Genomic DNA, 20,764 nt, shown 5'->3' with positions numbered 1-20,764 from the left:
CAGAATAAGAGTGTGTGGGAGAGAAGACACTATCCCAAAAAGCATCCTACCTGCTGAAACTAACATTTTCTTATTCTAATGTGTTCTCTCTTTGTATTTGGATCAAAAGTAAAATCTGGGTCCCAGTGAGATGTAGTTGGTCTGTCCCTGACTGTTAAATAAGTGTTGTAAATGCTGAGGAAGTGATAATCCAATCAAACCTTAAAAGAAAGATTTACTTTATTAATTCATCGAACAAACAAAATGCACTCGGACACACAACACACTGGAGCATCTGTATCAGGGTTATAGGGAGGTGGAGCCCGTCCCATCTGATATTGGGTGGGTGGGGGGGGGGTCTCTCAGGGACAAGCTACAATTCACGCTGGCACTCAGACCTATGGGCAACTTAGAGCGACATAAGGGAACCAATACTCATGCACACGGGGAGAACTTGCCAACTGCCTGCAGAAAGGCCCCAGTCCCATGTTTACATTCAGAGCGTGCCGCACTTCAGTGCCAGTCAAGGGAACTTTTATTATCCCCAAGAGGCAATTTGTTTTACAGCCAACTGAATAAAAACAGGAACAGCAGTCACTGTCACACTACCAATCAAGCACAAGGGTCAAATGCTGCTGTCGAGGGAGCTGGGACAAATGAATTTTCAGTTCTGCTGGTCCTACACCTTGATAGAGCATATCTGACAGCGGATGGCAGCAACCTGAAGAGGTGAAAGTACGGTTGGTCAGGGCAGCCTGTGCTGCCGTTGTGGCTCTTGTGTTGTGCAGATTATTTTCACAAAACAGCGGTGGATTTTGAAGTAGGAAAAATGTATTGTCGTCCTCTAAAACTGCAATAAGAACCAGCAACATAATCCGTGTTTCATTTGAATCCAAAAGCCAGTCGAAAATATGTGTCTGTCTAAAGGCCACATTGCTGTCAAACAGACTGACAGGAATTGGAGACGTCTTTGTTAATGCCAGATTTAAAGGTCCCCTGGGAAGGTTTTTGCAAACATAACAATTTACTGTCATTCACCAAAATATACCTCTGAGGCTGTATTGACACGTGGAATATGTGATCCAAGAGCAGGACTGTGCGAATCCTTGTGAGTGTGGCAAAGAGTCAAAAACTCCAAGCTTTTTGATATAAATGAAAAAGTCTTCATGAGCATCAAATGAATTCAAATTTAGCAAACTGCCACTATCAGTTGTATCAAAAATGGTTATTATCCATGTTTTATAACAATGAATTCATTCATTACTGCCATTGCCCGGTGCCCCCTGATGTATTTTTTTCTGATTTCTGTTTTCGCAGCAGCCATTTTATCCATTGCAACACATCCAGTTTATACACAGGGCCGTGCACTATCATGTTCAGCGGATCAGCAGATGTTGACTTGAAGGAATGAGTGAGAGGGAGAGACCTTCAAAAGCCTTTTACCCGCGCTATGAATATCTGCTTTGCTGGGGTTTATTCTGGTCAGGATGAAACACACAAACTGTCAGTGGACGTTTGATAGCAAGGAAATGCATCCACACACCCCTCACTAACTGTATTACATGGCAAGGATTCTCACTTTCATCCTGCCTGATAACACCCACGCTCACACACACACACACTTCAAAATGACAAACAACTCAAGCAGTTTGTATGCCAGTGCCCTGTGATGGGACTGTTGAACTAATCTCCTGACTTGTGTGGTTTCAGGATTTATCATGAGTGCAACACGGGGACTCGTAGGGAGGATGACTCATTGAATCGTTACCTGTACGTGTTTTTAATTTCACATTCTCAACATTCTACACATGACAGCACAAGAGTGTGTGAAATACATGCGTCATCATTTGAGGTATTTTTTTATTTGTTTTTTTAGCACGTTTCACACAGACTCTTCAGTCATTTGACAGTGTTTTTAAATGTACTCGGACTTATATAAGGACATATATCCGCACTGCTCATCGCTGTAATTTTATCTCCTGTACACAGTGTGATGAGTTGTGCTGATGGATGCCAGGACTACGGATGATATTGCTTTGATATTTTAGTTACTTGTAGGCAGCGAGCTTCTCCTTGCCTACAGTTTCCAGGTCAGGCTGCAGTGCCATTTGATCCACGACTGAAAATGCTGATGAAGGGAAAAAATATTCATGTTAACTTGTCAGTGTTTATCCTGCTGCGACTTGAGTTTGAACTGACACCTTATTGTAGCCAGTTTGCAATCAGCCAAATATCACAAGATGCCGAAATTTCCACAATATTGAATTCAGTCTCGATCACCTCCCTCTCTGAGTTACTGTATGAACCCTGTATACACAACGGACTAGTTACTGTTACCCTGTGTGCACGAGAGCCAACATATAACAGCCATGCTAGTGCTAATGAGAGGCATGATAATGACACTGAAGGAGCCAACAAAAAGTTACACACGTCCACGTGTGACTCAAATGCCACATGTAGGAGCACGAACATGCACATATTCTCAGACCAGCTTCAACAACAGAAAAAGACACCATCGTTCTACATCTTTACATGGTACTTATCTGAGGCCAGGGTCGACATTTTTAGGGTTGAAATGATTTTGTCCAGCCTTCTCATGCACAACACGAGGCCCTGTGTGTGTTTCTACCACAACCCTCCAATGGCGCTCCTAAACGGCACCCCTGAAGCTCTGCCTACACAATTAGCAATGTGTAAACATTGTTGAGGAAATAATTGTTTTGATTCATCACATTGAGCCAGCGGCAGAATTGACCGCTGATGCACTGTGAGGCCTCGTCATTTGCACATCTGTATTCTTTTAATGAGCCGATGACACTCCCCCTCTGTGCACCTCCATTTGCTTTAGGCCAGACTGTCCAGGTGTAACCTTACAATACAGATGATGTGGCACACACGCACGCACACCATCTGTGACGGCTCTCAGCCCGGCTAAGCATACAGGCTAAATGTTCCCGGGCCGCGTCTGTCAAACTCCAAAGCTGAGACAAAAAGGGGCAGGAATGATGACATCAAAACCATGTTGTTGTCAGACCCCAGAGTCCAACTGTCAGGTTTTCTCACAGGTTGCACCTCATCTTGTTTTTATGGCTCCTGACCAGAGGCGTTTGCCTTTCTTTTTGTTCTCCTCCCTCAATATCAATTTCTCTCATTTGCCCACTTTCAGCACTTTTCCCCCTCCTGCTCACTGAAGTCACACAGCGCCTTGGGCTTTGATAAAAACTGCTTCATTTTAGTGCTGCTTTTATCCTTCTCCCCCTTTCTGTTTTCAAGGGCAAAAAATTAAGACTTTGTAGATTATTCTTTGTCTCCCAGCAGCAATAATAAAGGAAAAACTCCACACCATCTTGAGATGAAGTCACAATTACTCATATAGTTGTATTGTGTAGCAATAATTATATGATTGCATTGGTATTCAGAGCTTATGATTAGGACCACACACATTTTCAAACGCCACCTTAGTTTTGAGATCATTTACACACCTTTACTTTTTGTGTTTTTTGCTGGTTTGGGTCACTTTCCATCAAAAACAGCAACCAAGTGCAGGGAATCATAGCAGTGTATGGCAAAATTGCTGGCATCCACTTAGTGACCTTTTCCACCTGTACAAGGTGAGATCCCTGAGGAAAGGCTGGCTTCATCCCTGCTATCATAGTTTCTTAGTCTCAGTGTGACTCTCACGTTATGATATTGTGGTCTTCTGTTTTTCTGTCAGCCCGCTGATATTTATTTGCTGTCATTTGCACATTAGTACAATGTTGTTTTTTTATGTACTTCTGTTGCACAACAGCTGGTCTCTTGTGGGTTAATAAAGACTTCTTGAACTTGAACCTACAAAAACTTTCAATTATGCACAACTTTAAGCCTCAGTGAAATTTAAACAGGTGAATTCACCTGTCCAGAGGGGGCATAAATGAGAAAACTAGGAGTTACAAGTTTCAGCTCAATTTTCAGTCCAAGGCATAGCTGCTTGCTCTTACACTGAGTTTAGGTGTGGAGATAGTCAGGATTGGACTTTTGGTTATCTGGTGTTCAGCTGAGTGATCATTCCCATAAGTCAGCAGTAAGCTCATATTTCAGTCTGCACATTAATGCAAATTAAACAGAATGACGTTTTCACATGGGAGGAGAGACAAGGTGAGAACAATGATTAAAAACATTAATGACACGTGTAACACTTTCTTAAAAAAGCAGGCCTTGGTTTAAATGGAATTTGTAACAATGGCAATGGGACTGTGAGATTTGGGAGGTGGTGGGGGGGTGTTTGATGTTTTATGATTGTGCCTGTAGCACTTTGAGGGTTTTTCTTTTTTTTTTTTTTTTTGGAAAATGTAAAGTGCATTAAAAATTAAATGCATTATTATTGTTATTATTTAAATCACAGAATTATTATATAAGAGCAGAAAACAGAACAATAGTACTTACCCAACTACCAGTTACGCTCTCCAGTTGGCCCATCTTTACATACAACGAGAGGGGGAGAGTAGCACCAAGGCTGCCCTGATTAATTAATCAGCGAGTACAAAGTGAATTATTAACAGGGCTTAGTATGTTGTGTTCACATTTTATGCAATATACATGTTTCACGCTTTTAATTATGACAAGGAGACATCGGGGAGGTCTTGTTGGAGCATTCCTGAATTGCCTGTGATGTTTTATGCATGGCCTGGACCCACGGTTTGGTGTGGGTTTAAACACACAGCGTTCACAGAACAGGCTGTTCTGCCCTGCTGTGGTCCAGTGTGGGCTGACTTGGTGGAATGTGTTGACCTTGTTTTCTAGTCAGTGTGCACCAGTGCTGTCCACTCATTTAATTCAAGTGGACTGCGGGATCAAATCAGAATGCGGGTTGATTTTTCCTATTTAACTTGGTGACTTGAGAGCGCCTTTGTTTTATTTTGACCATATGAGTAATGCTGAGAAGCTGAGAAACCTGTTTTAGATGGTGCCTAAGCCTTTTATTTATTGTGCTGTGGTGCCTCACGAAGATCATGAGTTTGGTTCCCGGGCCTGGAGACTTTCTGTGTGGGGTGTGCTTGCATGGGTTTCCTCTGGGGACTCTGGTTTCCTCCCACCCTCCAAAGACATCATGTTAACTGGTGACTCTAAACTGTCCGTAGGTCTGAGTGTGAGTGGTTGTTGGTCTCTGTCTGTCTCTGTGTGTTGGCCCTGTGATGGACTGGCGACCTGTCCAGGGTGTACCCCATCCTCACCCAGTGTGAGCTGGGATTGGCTCCAGCACCCCCTACGACCCAGAAACGGATAAGCGGTAGAAGATTAATAATTGAATGAACATGTGGCAACAAAAGCCGAAAAACAAAACACTTTAAACACATAATTCTGGGTGTTCAGGCAGAAATTGAGGTCAAAAGCATCGATTTTCTATCGGAGTAAAATGGTGGTTGATCCTACAGGGTGTAGTTATTTTTCATTCCTAAGATTGTTTTGTGTTTCCATGCAGCATGCGGCTCTTCAAATATGATATTTGGAGGCTCTTTCCCACCCCGTGAGTTGAATAGCACATTGCTGAGAGCAAATTCACTGTGCAGTTGTGGAGACCAGGACACATATGTGACTAACTTCATGCTTCTCTTCCATTGACAGCTCCCCTCTGCTGCTTATCTCCCCTTTCTGGAAAGTGACATTTAGCTGCTGTGTGTGTACATTTGTGTTTGTGTGTGTGTGCATGTGTGCTGTGTACATAGACTCAGTTTTTCTTTCTGCCTCCTACATGACCATTTCACAATCTCATATCATGGGATGTTTTGTGCAATTAACCACTAGTAAGCATATACTGCTGGTAAGCAAGCATATAGACGTGTCTTATCTGGCAGGCAGGGTCCATGGCATTTATGACCATTTCTGATTAGAGGTGAAGGAAGCAAGACAGGATAAAAAAGAAAGACCATCTGCCCTGTGAAGGCAGAGTATTAACCACAGAAGCAGTGAAGAAAAAGGGTTTAAAGTTTTGCAATAAAACCTACATAATGCCTAAAAAAAAAAATTTAAATACTGCGCTCTGCCTTTGGCTAATCCTCACAGAATGTGATGGGAAATATAATATCTACCAATAAAATGTGCTCCTATCCATTCTAAGTAACCAAAGAGTTTAATTTTAAAAATGGACTTTATTTTCCATTTTTACATCTTCCCTTTTTTGAATAGCACAAAACTTACACAGCTGTCCGTCTGCCATAAATATTTTTTACTAACTGAGCATAATCACTTATTGCACTTAAAGATTGCTCAACCTGACCACACAGCCCAAATTATGTTACTCAACAGCTGGAGTTGCAGCCACTGACATTTGCTAAGCTTGTTTTCTGCAAGTTACGTTGGACTTTTTTCCCATTTAGAATCAATTCACCATTGCTTCATGTAGTTTTATGGAATAACTGGCTGAATGAACCAAGATGCCATTTATATCAAAATTAATACTTTTTACTTATTTCTTACTTACTTCTTATTTATTTTTACATTTAGACTCTAGACTTGAGTGTTTAAAAAAAATACCATGCTTGAGTGTGATTCCTTTACCCTGCTGGGGGAAAAAACCCAACAACAACTCAAAGCTAAATTGTGTTAACTGCACAGCATCCGCACAGCTGCTGTGGTCTTGCTCGGATTCTAGCTAATGCAAATTTTTTAAACAGATTTAGGTATTAACTCATTCATGCAGATCTATGTGAAGACAGAAGTAGGCCATTTGCATGTGCTGGAACATGTACATTACCGTATGATAAATAACTATAGACTGATTTAAGCTTTGTGCCATATCAATAACGTGGCGTGGAGTGTGAGAGAGAGGAAGAGAGGGAGGACGGGGGGTGTTGAGATGGCTGGATGTGAGCAGATAGATGGACGAGGACTTTTTCAGCCTTGTACCTGCATCAGTATGCCACAGTAGTTTCTGCTCTGCTCTCTCAGTCCTCTCTGCAAACAACAGCACCTCTTCAGCCCTCCTCCCTGTTTCCACAAGAGGATGAATCTGTCATGATGTCCATTAGTGTTATTACTGCTCTGACATCCATGAAAGCAGTCAGGGTGTCCCTTATTGTGTTGACATGGCATGAAATCCATGCCGACACACATAGGCTAATCAGACACATCATATTTAGCCGGTCCTATAGGATCTATTTCACCCTGTATGAAGTGGAGTGTAGTTATCCACTCCTGCTTGCTGGAATGTGCATACTTAACTGCTGCAAGGGACGGCAGTGAACCTCTTCTTCCCTGTTTGAAAGTTTTGTCGCGGACATTGTACTGCGTGTACTGTGTGTTTGGTTGTTTCAGAGCAGTAAAATGTCGACCTGCTCTACAGAAAGTATATAGCAAAACACAGCAAGCATGCCTCTGTAAAGAAATCTCCTGTACTTGGGCACACACAGCCACTGGATGAGAAGTGGGCTGCAAAAATATCAAGTAAAAGTGCTGTTGGTTCACATCGGTCCTGAGTACAGTTACCAACAGCAGGATTATGGCCTTATCTGCAAATGTGACGCATCATTTCCTTAGTGCTGAAGTAGTGAGTCTTGCTGGCCATTCAGTTTAGCGATACAGATCTACATAAGCCATACCACAGTGGTGTATAAAGCAAAGTTAAGTCACATATCTGAAATGTACTCCAACCTTATTATTTTCAACCCTGCACCATAAAAGTACAAACCGAGTATTCGTCCCGTGTTTTTGGCAGTTTGTCTTGTTTGTTGTTACAAGAAAATGCTGATCAGCGTCGTTCATTATAAATGAAGTGAGGTCAACAGCTAGCAAAATCTTAATAAAAAACATAGAAAAAACTCAGATAAGCTGCTGATTGTGCATCACGTCTTCCTGCGTAAGTAAATTGTGGATTGTGGTAATTTCAGCCAATGCTAATTAATTCCATGATTTGTTTGTTTTTCTTAATCAAACCAAACACACTGGGCTCTAAATATAATGTTGCAGATGCACTACTTTCCATAAATCCTGCTTTTCAGAGCCAGCTTATGTATTTGTTTTATTTTATATCGCTAAAAACAAATCAAGAAATCTCTACGGGCTTCATATATATATATATATATATATATATTATCCAGGAGTAATTTCATTGCGTTCGCTGATGAATTAATTTGGGGACCTACAGCTTTGGGTTATCAGTGCTTTAACTGCGCATTAGCAGTGAATGATAATAAAGTCTCCCTTTATTTTTATAGCATTTTCATGATTGCATGTTAAGCAGCCATTCAGCAGTGGTACCACAAAGAGTCTGTGGGTCTTTATTGAAAGCCATAAACATATACTTTAAAACAAGACAAACTCTTCTGAGGTTTGCATCAAAAGAGAATCAGTAGTTTCAAACAAAAAAAAATGTTGGCCACCAACAACAGCTGTTTGTTCCAGTTCCAAGCACCGGAGAGTAAAACGGATCATTGCCCAGGCTTTGTTGTGAGCCTTGCTGGACACTGATTAGCTATGCTACCACTGGCCATGTGGCCCTGGGCCTCTGCCTTCTGCCTTCTGCCTTCTGCCTTCTGCCTTCTGCCTCAGTGAAGGGGCTCAAAATCAATGTGCCTGAATTTATTTACAATAAAAAAATCCCAAAATAAGATTGAAGATCGGAGATGCTTTATTAATCCACAAAAGGAAACTGCAGCCTCTCGTACAGACATGAAGGATGGGAAGTTAATCCTAAAACGTACATGCTTCGTTCATGTGGCTCTGTGCTTTTGGGATGAGAGCCATTATTTGAAGATCTGTTCACAGGCATTGGTGATGACGATGCGCTTCAGTCTTTTCCACACAGTATTTGTGGTGACAGGAGGAAAATGCTGTTTTATTTAATGACTCTCCAGCTGCAGTCAAACTGCTGGAGCAGATCGTCTATGCAGATTTTGTTATTTTTGTGGCGTTTGACGGCCACGACCAGGTTAACTCCTGGGCGCGCTCAGAATAATGTTGTGTAACCTTTATCACTGAAACACCATAAAGGGTGTTGAGCATGAGCAAATAGGTCAAATTGTCAAGAATCAGAAAAAAATTATTGACCAAATTATATTATTAAGATCTGGGAACCAAACAGAAACACATAACATGCTGTGATCTGCTAGACAGTTCTAAAATAAAAATCCTGCAGGAAAAAATGCAGGGGAGGAGCGAAATGATTCTAACATCCCCCACAATTCATAGACTTTCTTACTTAGTGATTGCTGTCCTGCTGCATTCTTACCTTTGCATTTTGGGATTTTTACATTTCCTTTTGTACTTTTTAAGTTTTGCGCCTCACAGCTTATTTGGATCTTCCAAACTGCTGGCTGATTTTGACTGTTCGTGCTCATTTCAGGTTTACTAACCAACAACAACAATCATTGCAGCTCCTCCAGGGCTGGCAGGAAGAGCTGCAGAGTTAGAGTTGATTTATTTTTTTAATATCACAGAATAAGCTGCATGTTGCAGCTTTAATATCAACTTCTCCAAGCATCATTGTACTGTATCAATAACTAACTGGTTCTTTGTGATTCCCTGCTTTGTATGTCTGTGTCTGCAGGATGCCAAGTTTGTAGAGGAGAGAAGGAAACAGCTGCAGGGCTACCTTCGCATGGTGATGAACAAGCTGATCCAGACGCTGCCAGAGTTCACAGCCCGGCCCACCAAAGAGACCCTGCTGTCTCTTCTGCCTTTCTGTCAGTAAGTGGACACATATAGGAACGCAATCAGTGCAGGCTTTCTGCTTCTATGTGATCATGTGCAATTGTGTGTGTGTGTGTGTGTGTGTGTGTGTGTGGGTGAGATTTCGGAAAATGACGCCAACACGTGTGCAGGTGCAGGCATCCTGGCTGTGAAAGTCTGCTGTAGTGTTACAGAAAATTAGGTTGTAAAATCTAAATACTCATATTCAGGGATAAAAGGGAAGCAGCCAGGGAATCCACTTATTTTTTTTTACTTTACATGTTTTTGTCTTTAAATGGCAGTTTTTACTTCATCCTCAGTATTTCAAGATTGCAGCAATCCCAATTGTATTCACAGACATCTAACAAACAAATGATCATGTTTCTTCAATGTTTTGGTGATAGTTTGTACATGTTATACCAATTTACAGAATTTCAGAAAGAATGAGCTGCCACAGCTGTTGTGGCTGTAGTTGTTAGGGGATACAAACAGGGAGGATTAATGTCACAGAAAATGCCAAATCCCTTGCAAACAAACTTCCCAGTTTTCACTCATATTCACACACTGAGGCTATACTGTGTGTTCTCTCTCACACACACTCATGCACATTCACAAGACTCTGACTAGCAAGTGTGAAAGTGCAGCATGCTTCAGCTTCGCCGCTACCTATCTGACTACATCTGAGAATGAGATGTTCCAGTCTTTTCCTGTCAATATTCACGTCAGTCTCTCCTGACTGCAGTCAGTCGCTGAGCATGACCTGTCACACTCTCTGGAGACATCCAAGTCATCAGGTTACACCAACAACATCAACCACAGCGTAGCTGACATAGTTATCGGTTCTTGAAAATATTGAAATTATAACCGAGATTACCAGCAGAGTGTGAAAAAATAAAATAATAGATGCATTGTGTCGCAGAGCTTTTTACTAACGTTAGTTTGATAAATCGCTAATCAGCCTGTCCCAGCTCTACTAGTTTACAGTAGTTTACATTATTTGTGTTGAGTCAGAGTGGCAGGGAGCATCACCAGAACCACCAGAACATACGTACAGGACACTCTCATGTGTGCCCCAAATGACTGGAACATAGAAATGTGTTGTTAAAACAGCCACCAAAGACAACCTGCTGTCTCCTCTGCCTTCCAGTCTGTAAAATGGACACACAAACTGCCAGTCCAACTATAGTTCAGGAGAAAGGGGAGGAGGGAGGAGGGATTAAATGCATTTACTTGTTTCTCACCGTAGGGGACTTTCTGGTGATAAACGTCCCTTTTCCTTGTTTTGACTGTATTCTGATTCCTGAGATTTCATCATAGAGCCACTTAAAGGAAAACCCTGGGAAAAAAGGAGCAGTTTATCTGTTGTTCCCTTTCATCTCAGAGTCAATAGATATTTTCATGACAAATTCAAAAGAGAAATGACAAAATTTATCAGCTGAACACAAGAACTGTCAGAGAAAGGAAAGTATGTACAGTACATGCTTACCCAAGCATATAGGGTAACCATCAAATCACCTCGGATAACAGCATGCCATCACAGAGATCTTTTGGAGTAACTGTCTGGTCATCCACTGATCACAAGGTCGGGGCTTTGATTCCCAGCTCCTCCTGTTAGGATGCTAAAATGTCCTTGTGCAGGAAACTGAACACTAAAGTGTGTTTGTTCATGGGTGTGTATCTGATAAGCTCCATGTAATGTAACTTGAGTGGTTGGTAAGTCCCAAAAAGCATTTTCTAAGTGTCAGAGAAAAAATAGTTTGACCTATCTAAGGCAAAACAACAGAGACATGCTTCTGTTTCCGTGTGCTCGTTGACCGTGATTAGAGCTCTTCTCAAGTTGAAGCAGGGTGGAGCTGTGCAGGAGTTTAAGTAATTAAGTAAGAAACTGAATTTGAATTTTGTTTCCCCCCTCAAGGAGCATCATACAAAAACAATAAAAGAAGAAATTTTCCATGTTTCTACATTCAAATTTAGATGCAAGTCTCCAGGGCCGGTCGTCCAGTTGAACAAGAGCGCCAAACACAAAAGCCCGTATAAACCTGTGAAGCAAAGCATGCAGGTTCTATTATCATAGCAACGAGCTGAAATAGGAACTCGGTCTTTGAATGGCATGAAATATTGGAGTGCCAAGCTGACAAAGTCAACGTGAGACTTTCTTTCTTTCACGAGTCGTGCACTGTGAAATATTGTTATTCAGAATTTAATATAGCTTCCTTCATTCTACTGAATGAGCGTCCATCTATTCTCACACAGTCACAGCAGGTGTTTATGCCTGTGAATTCCTGCTTATGTGCCATTCATTAGTAAATTATAATTAAACACTACATAAAGCAGCAGTGGAGGAAGACTGAACGTTGGGCGCTCTGTAACAATTAGTGCTGTAAGTCTTCTTGTGTGACTGTACAGTAGCTTTCCCTGAAGCTGAGAGGATGTGAAAAGAAACAACAGCGAAATGACATAACATCTCGCAGAAAGCCAGCAAACGTGTCTGCGTTTGGAGGAATTCAGTGGTGGCAGCTGACAGAATCAAGAAGTTGTTGTTTACCTCTTGTAATTGGTAGCGACAGTGGAATTTTTTTTTTTTTTAACCTCCGCGACTTTGAGGAATCACAGTTGACAGTGGATCAACCCTCATCAGGATAAGCTAATATTGCTGGCTCGTGTGTGTGTGTGCACCTGTGTGTGTACAAAGCTCACTTTAGTTTCTCCCTTTATCACAAAGTTGCTCTGAGGCGTGCCAGTGGCATTATCAAACCTGTGCTGCTCTCCCATCTGAGGGATGAAGTCCTGGTTATTATGGTCATTAGCTTGGTGAAATAGGAGGGTGGGAAATAAAGAGGGTGCAGACACAAAGGAGAATAGACTGTCTGACCCCAGTGTCCCAAAAAACACTTAGAATACACGCAGATAATGAAATGAACTTGTTATTACCATTAACCATTAGTAATAATGCAGGTCATTTTTTACTGTAATGTATTCGCACCTCTTCTGTACACGGAGATGTTAATGGATTTAATACCAAACAATAACAAATGAATATATGCCTAGAAAATATTTTCCAGAAGTCTCTGCATGGCTGGCATGTATTATTATCTGTGTATAGCCAATTATCCTCTTGACCTGCATGATGCTACCAGATGTTGTTGGCAGATTAGTGACAAAATGACATAGCCTATATGAGCGCAGGGTGGGGAGTTCTAATACGTGATGACAGATGTTCTGTTGCATTGAGAAGCCACTGAAGAGGGAAAATTGCAGGAAGTAGTTTAATGCAAAACTGGAAGAGGAAGAGGACAGTGCATGATGGAGGGAAAGAAAGCTGGTCTGGGGAGGGAACAGTAGAACAGTGTCGTAGCACATTAACTGCTATTTAAAGTTTTATTACATAACATTCCCGTTACAAAGTGAAAAAATGTATTCCTTTTGAAATACAAGCTTTAAGTTGAGTCATTCAAAAGCTTTACTACTGTATAAGCCAAAGCTCCAGTTGAATTTTTTCATGATCAACCACTGAGATCGATGCAAGTTGGCAGGAAACGCACGCGGAAGGCTTCCCACTGCTTTGATTCGACGGAGCACTGCTTTGACAAAAACACCATGCGTCTCTGTTTGATCACACTGAGCTCTCGCAGAAAGGATGCAAAGGTGAAAGTGGACGACTTCTCGTGATTACAGAGGATCAAACAACTGGTCCCAGGAGAAATAAACAGGGCTCAGACTTATTTCAAGTCAGCACAGTGCGACACTCACATGCACAGTTCAGCTTAAATGAAATTCTCTTGTTATGCCTTCACGTGGTAGAAAAGTAGATCTCAAGAAATTGGAATATCATTGAAAATGTTAATATATTCCAGTTTCATCACTCCTAAAATACTTTTTTCTTCTTTTTTTTTTTTGTTTTTTTGTTTTGTTTTAGATGATTATGGCTTAGAGTTCATAAATACTAAAAATCCAGTATCTGAAAATATTAGAATATTCAGTCCAGGTTTGGTTAAATTACCATTCTTGCATTCTTGTAATCATTCAAATGATCAGTCATTTTCATACCAGTAATGTGGACAAGCTGAAGACTGCCAAGCTGGGCTTCCATTCCACCTCAGACCCTCTGAGATGCATCTGCTTCAAAGTGCCTTTTTTCACCAGAGAAATGTTAAAACCAACTTTGTCAACTTAAGGTCAATGTCTTGCTTCTTGCTCAAGGTTTCATCAGTGGGATGATACTGGCGTTTCCTCAGTTGTCATGGCGATAATCATTCTGATGTGCAAGTTCACCCGTTTGTTTTTAGGTATCTGTCAACTTTTAACACGAGCGAGGATACAACATCTCTGCAAAAACTAAAGTTAGTGAGCTGCGATTCCTCAATCAAACTATAATTAACTTGTACTATATGCGATATATTTTGCTGATATTGAGCATATTTTTAACCACCCGTGCTTCCACTGTGGATATCAGGTTTTGTCATTGTACTTCTTTACTGCATCATCTGCTAGATGAAGATTGTTGCCAGTGCTCATGTCATTTCAACACTGGTATGCTCCCCTCATGTTTTTAATGAGTCTAATTCTAATTCAGTGCTTCTTAGTGAATCATCGTATTATTTTTCCATTTCTTTGTGATCGATAGCAACGTGCTGTTGTACACAGGTCTCAGTGAGTCTCTCTGCACTTTTGACTCACATGCCACAATTTTCCTCGCTTGTCTGAACGACGACATGATCACACACTCCTCCGATCTGCCACCACTCCAGTATGCAGCTACGTTTCATCCCACGTGTGGTTTGGTTGTTTTTTTTTTTTTATTATTATTACCCAGAAAACAAAGTACACACACTCAGTCCGGGCTCTCGGCTCATTGACCCCCTTGCCTCGGGGGAAAAAAAAAAAAGAAAAAAATGTTGCAGACCTTTGTCTCACTGTCAAAAGCAATTTGTGGCGCTCTGACTTCAGAATGGGTGTGTAACCTTTTATTGTGGTAATAAATTGCTGAAATAATTTAGTTGTGTTTATCAGTCCACAGGCATTTGGGTTTTACTTTTGCAGTGAACAGAAATGTTTGCATTCGTGCGTGAGAGAGGGAGAGGTAACAAATGTACAGGGAATAGTTTCATATTCTCCATTCTCCCATTCGCTGCAGTCCATGTTTTAGTGTTACACAATTGGATGTGTGCTGGTGTTTGTGTTCCTGTTTACGCTAATTATGCTCCTTTGCACTTGTATTAACATTCCAGCAGTGGAAGGGAGAGTTATTATCCACCACAAGTCAATATCATGTCCAAATGAGGGACAGGCACGTGAAGGACAGAAAATAAATCTATAGGCCTAATTACTTTTGCACATTTAGCTCCTTTGCCCAGTTTGATCGGAATAAATGAGATGGCCTGCAGTTTCGATACCGCATGCTGCCCCCAGTTTAGTTTGATTTTTGCTGCTATAGCAGTTAGTCTGAATTTGAAATTGTGTGACATTGCAGCCATGTGTTTTTCATACTTGCGTTTGAATCTCAGCTTGTGCCTACAGCACCGTGCAATGACGGTCTCTTGTCTCAGCCTATTTTCATATGACAGAACGTCGCTGCACTCTCACTGTACTGCTTTTCGAGCCACTGCTGTCTCACATGAAAGCAGATGCCTGACAGCCACAGTTTGAGCCAAAGTACCTCACCATGAGAATATTTATTTTTAACATGTGTTGCCTGCATGGGAATCAAAATCCTATCACAGGACCACCCAAATGTCCCAGATAACTGTAACCAGAGCGTCACTAACTGGGGTGTGACACTAAAGAGGCCAGTGAGACATCAACTGTGGGATGCTGGCTGCCCCTTCACAGTTTTTCATATTTATTGAAAGTCAAAAAAGCACTCCAAGTCACTGTCTCTTTTAAAGGGTCACTGCTCCATCATGAGAGACAGGTGAGAGGTCAGGATGAAATACTTTAGAGGCAGCTCAGGGGAATGCGTGGTTCGCATAGCTAGAAAGCATTCAACTTGAGGCATTCACTTAACCTGCTTTTCATTTCCTGCCTTCAACAAGTGTCTCTCATTCATCCTCAATGCTATTAGGTAAGACCCAGGGATCAGGGGTTCATGTTGTGGAGACGGTCGTCAGGGTAACTAGGGCAATATTGTCAATAAGTGGCCAAGATTATTTCCTCCCAAGTGATGAGAAGCCTAAATATCATCACGAAATTACAAATGACGATAATTTGATTTCTTATGTCACAAATAATGCTCTCTGTTTTTGCAACAATGTAGAATGCATAATTTTGCTAAAGTCTTGTCTACCAGAGGAAAAAAGAATCTTCTTGCAGAAGGTAAATGATGCGTTTCAGCTTCCAGCTGCAGCCTCTTTGATTTGTTTGACTATCGATGCACTATTCACTGTGTGGACGATGATCAGTTAAAGTTATTGTTGGTATCTTTGTAAAATCATTTATTCTTCTGTTGCATGTATGTATGTATATACTGTTTGGAGAAACAGGTATGTAAAATAACCATTTAAACACAAACAGATTAATGCAAGAATGACTTTTTCCCTAACACATATATGTTTTCTAATATGAACGTATGTATGTAGACGTGTGCATCTTTTACAGATGCCATTAAGATAACTAAAGTAAAGCTGATAACAATGTTCCACTTACAGTCACTTACTGCATGAAAGCCTTTTTGTAATAATGGGTCCTTTCTTTCAGAGGTACACAAAAAACACACTGATCATTTCTAGCCAATCTGCCACCATTACCATACATTTTCTGTCCAAGAACAAAAAAGCTTGATAGATGTAGTAATTGTAACTGAAAGGAGGCAAAGAGTCCTTCAGATCCAGTCCCATTTTGCTAATAATGTAGAATAATTTTGATGTGGCTTATTTGGTTGATGATGCTGTCTCCATTTGCTGTTTTTGTCTTGTCCACCAGAAAAAAAAAATCTTGCGGAAGGTAAATGATGTATTTCATGATGCTTCTAGCTGCAGCCTGTGTGATTAGTTTGAGTGTTAAACTTGGTAGTAAACTTTGCCAGATGCTCGCTCGGTGTCTGCAAGTTTTTGTTCTTCTCCTTACGTCTATTCTCTCTCATCTAGAGATACACCCCAGGCCAGTGACGGCGGAGCCAAGACGCCCCGGTCCAAAACTTCATCCCGTTTCCCCAGACTGGGTCGCAGCCGCAATCAGGAAGCCAGACCAGAACCTCAGAGTGGGGACCTTTAACCTGGGAGCCTTTGAACTGATAATCTGTCACTGTAAAGGCAGATGATGCCACTGAACCCGTGTCTATGGCTATAGATGACACGCTGGCTCATAGCATGTAAGGATGTTAAAGGCGTCTGAAGGACCTTCAAAGCCTTACAGAAAACAAGAACCTCTCAATTCAGGAAGTGGAAAGGATTCCAGGTGAATACATCAATGTTTGTGTGAAATGCCTGGCTGAGTAAAGGATAAATGAATCTCCCCAGGTCGCCTATTGATGGACCCGATCATACAGAACCTCTTACCTCACTGAGACCAAAGGACTCTCTGTAAACTGCACATAGACTATCCAGAACTGCTCTCTTTTATCTCGAACACAATGAGATGATGGGGACGGGCTTTTTTCTTACTCTGTTTTGTAGTGAAAGTGTATCTTGGTCACAGTGCCTACAGTGTTTTGTAGCTGCTTTCCTGCTCTTGGTAGGGAGGGGGGGGGGGGCATATAGAGAGGGAGGAGGGGTAAATTATCCTCTTTTGGTGGATGAAGGATCTTTTTGAGTTTATGTGTTGGCATTATTGTGCCATTACATTACAGACAAGGACAATTCACAATCTCTGGCACGGACCACCAGCCAGTGGGCATTCCTTTTTCTTACTTCTGTCTATAATAATATATAGCCATTACAGATCTGCAGAAAGAGCATATCTAAAAATCTCTTAATTATGGCATCGATGTAGTTATTATTATTTTGAATTCCACTTCATGGTCATGTTAAATTATTGGGTTCAAACGCCACTGTTAAAACCAGACTCTATTACGGACTGTGGAAATTGTTCAGGTGAGGAGATGCCAAGAAAATATTCACTTACAGGAAAAGAAGAAAGCATTTCTGGTGTCATCAACATATTCTTTGTACCTTAACCGTAAAAACAGAGAGTTGGAAGTGGAATTACTAATTTGCAGGAAACATAAGAAAATCATGTAAATATTCCAGCCACTCTCAAATTTAAAATAAACATACTCAGTATAAGTCCAGACTTGAACTGTAGGGTCATGTTCCGACACATCAGTCTGGGGAAAAAAAATTCACAGTAAAATATAAAATTGTAATTTGTAGGTAAAAAAATAGAACCCCCTCCTTTGCTATCTCATTGAATTCGCACTAACTTCCCTGTTAATCATGAAAATAAAATATATATATATACATGCAGGAGTATTAGCTATTTACTATCGGCAATATGTCTTTTCCGATCCACAGATCATATCAGTTCCAAATACCTGCTGTGTATCTGATGTGTTAACTGTTTTTTGTTTTTTTGAAAGGAAACACCGTTTCTCCATGAACAAATCTGTGGGTTTACCTCCAGTACTTCAAAAAAATAAAGGCGCTCATCAAAGGTTTCCTGGCTGTACAGCAGAAATAATCGTTTAAAGACGGTTTCACTAATGTGTCTTAGCAGGATTTAATACAGCGTCATGTTTCAAATGAATGTTTCAACAATGACTAAACTCTTGGAAGAAAAGCTGCTTGTTTGAGTGCAAGGACAGGCTCAGCATCAAGTGTGCATAAAACAGAAGCTCATGCATATGTATGGATTACCCAAGAGTAGTCAGAGACTGCGTTCAAACAGGGAGTGATTGTGTTAGACGGCGTTGGAAAACTTGAATCAAAGGTTCGGCTCGCAAAATGAGAAACGCTGCTCACTGTCGATGAGGGGAGGTGAACAAACAAAGCTTGTGGGTTTTAATTAAGTTGTTATTCTTCCACAGAAATGACCCTCAGATGCATCCAACTGCTGGTAAACAGTAGTTGTGCAGTGTTGTCAGGAAATTCTCGCAAGGATGCTGCCAAATTAATGTTGTTATCCGACCTCACTGGGAGGTTCTGGCTGTGGTTAGAGCTGAGCACCGGTCAATAAAAACAACAAAGATTTTTAAAGAAATTATTTCCAAACAGTTCTCATCCAAGATGGCATCGATATCAAAAGCATTTAAATGTAACTTAAACATCAATTTCTATCATTCAGACTATAATCTGCTGTGATACAGTATGGCAGTACAAATAGTGATATGTAGGTGTAACACTGCCTTGTGTGTATTAGAAAAATCTGTGACCACTTGCGTTTGTGGTGATGTATGCCGGTTATGCACAGGATTTTTCACAGAGAGCTGTTTTTAAAAACCAATTTACCACTGCGCTCACATTGGTCAATTCATGCAGGGTCGTCTTTCTTTTTGTTCATCGAAATGTTATTTTCCATATCTGCACATTGGAGGTGGAAGTAGACATTTCCAGGAAGCATAACAAAAACATATAAATATTCCAGCCACTCTGTATTTTAGAATAAAGAGGGACTTGGATTATACGGGAACCTCCCCAATTCAACTTGACCACCGACAGTTTGGTCAGATTCGAGTGTGTTGTAATTGTAGCATTCAGTTTAGCCTCCAGCTGGTTGCTTCCAGCCAGTGGAGTTTTCCACCACTAGTAGCGTTGCAGAGAAATGTTTTCACTGAGTCACCATAACTGATTGCATACATTCCTGTTGCTCTTGCCACGCTGATCACAAAACAGTGTCACAATGTGCCAACAAAGGAAGGCAGGAGGATGACTGCCATCTGGCATACAAATGTAAATAATATCAGGATTTAAGATATTTACAAAACTGAGCTTCACAGGTTCGCTAAAGATATTAGTTGAACATCAGTGTTGTTTGGTGAATAAAAGTAAATTTGAAGTGAACTTTAGTCGGAATACAGGAAAATGTTACAGAACTGTTTTAATCCTTTAACTTGGTGAACTTGTTGGCCAATATTTTTGTTCCACTTTTTAGATGAAGCAGGTCTTTTGTCTTACACTTCTTCAAAACAACTTTGAATCAAAATCATTTTGGGAAGATCATGCTTTGTGGCTTGATGCTATTTCAGGTGCTGTTGATAAGATGTAAGTTCTTGTGTGGAAACAAAAAGAACTGTGGTGCACAAAGGGATTCCTGGTTGAGGTTTTCTCCTCTGGTAAAGTAGAAAGGAGGCGAGAAAAGCTCGTGGTTGGGAGAAGGAGTGCTGTCTTGCCAAATTCATTCTTGTGTATTTACTGTCCTTGCCTTAGTCAGCAGTCAGGCCTTATCTATCAGTGTCACAGCAAAGAGGGGTGAACAATAAAGTACAGAATGTACAGTACATACACTAATGCCTGAGTATCGGTGTGGTCATTCTCAATCTTGTTTCCAGACAAAAGGCCATTATGCAGCTAAGCTTTTGTGTGTGAGATGCATGTCGATGTGCACCTATGCATTAATGCATGTGTGGGGACACATGGTAGGTGTTATGATCCAATTTAAATGCAGAGAGTAGATGTGCGCTGAAGCCTCATTGGGTTTATATGGTGCGATGAACGTGACAGCACTCACATTGCATTCTGAACATGAACAATATGCATAACTGGATGGGTAGGTGCTGTGAATTCCATTTTCCAACCACATGTGGCCCCTCCATGTTTCTGTTTTGTTTGTTAAATGGTGATTTAACCTTTGCTGCTGCTTTAATCTTTTACCCAAACCGCCCAGCCAGTTGCCATTCTGGGGGGAAAAATGTGTATTATGTTTGTTTGTTGTTTTTTCGTTTGTTAGTTTGACTGATTGATTGTTTGTTTGTTAGTTTGATTGATTGATTGTTTGTTTGTTTTGTTTTGTTTTTTGTCTGTGCTGTGTTTGCTGTACCAGGTCAGCAAGTACAAGGTTGTACTAAGTGCTCATTGTCTGTCACCATAAAATTGGTTACAAGCTCATGCAAGATCTGGGTGACTACTTTTGGCAGGGTTAGACATTACACATGCAAGACAAGGACGTGCTGCTTTCATAGTGTGGCAGAGAAGAATCTGGCTTGGCTTTGACAATCCCAGCTCACACTGGGTGAGGGCGGGGCAAGGGCGGGGTCAGGGCGGGGCCACCA

The 20,764-nt window shown here is 41.0% G+C and overlaps 1 protein-coding gene across 3 annotated transcripts in view; it reads left to right on the top strand.

Moving 5' to 3' along the window:
• snx29 (sorting nexin 29) overlaps nucleotides 1-17,281 on the top strand; it is a 118,601-nt gene extending 101,320 nt beyond the window's left edge. For all 3 annotated transcript variants that reach the window (XM_029528334.1, XM_029528333.1, XM_029528335.1), the window contains 2 exons: nucleotides 9,503-9,642; nucleotides 16,707-17,281. In XM_029528334.1, the coding sequence (XP_029384194.1) occupies nucleotides 9,503-9,642; nucleotides 16,707-16,833 (267 nt within the window). In that variant the 3' untranslated portion in view covers nucleotides 16,834-17,281. The remainder of the gene's footprint in view (nucleotides 1-9,502; nucleotides 9,643-16,706) is intronic.
• The last annotated feature ends 3,483 nt before the right edge of the window (nucleotides 17,282-20,764 follow it).

The sequence above is a fragment of the Echeneis naucrates genome, chromosome 19 (assembly GCF_900963305.1).
Source record: "Echeneis naucrates chromosome 19, fEcheNa1.1, whole genome shotgun sequence".
Lineage (NCBI taxonomy): Eukaryota > Metazoa > Chordata > Actinopteri > Carangiformes > Echeneidae > Echeneis > Echeneis naucrates.
Note: the sequence above shows the minus strand (reverse complement) of the source record. Positions and strands in the feature narration are given on the sequence as shown.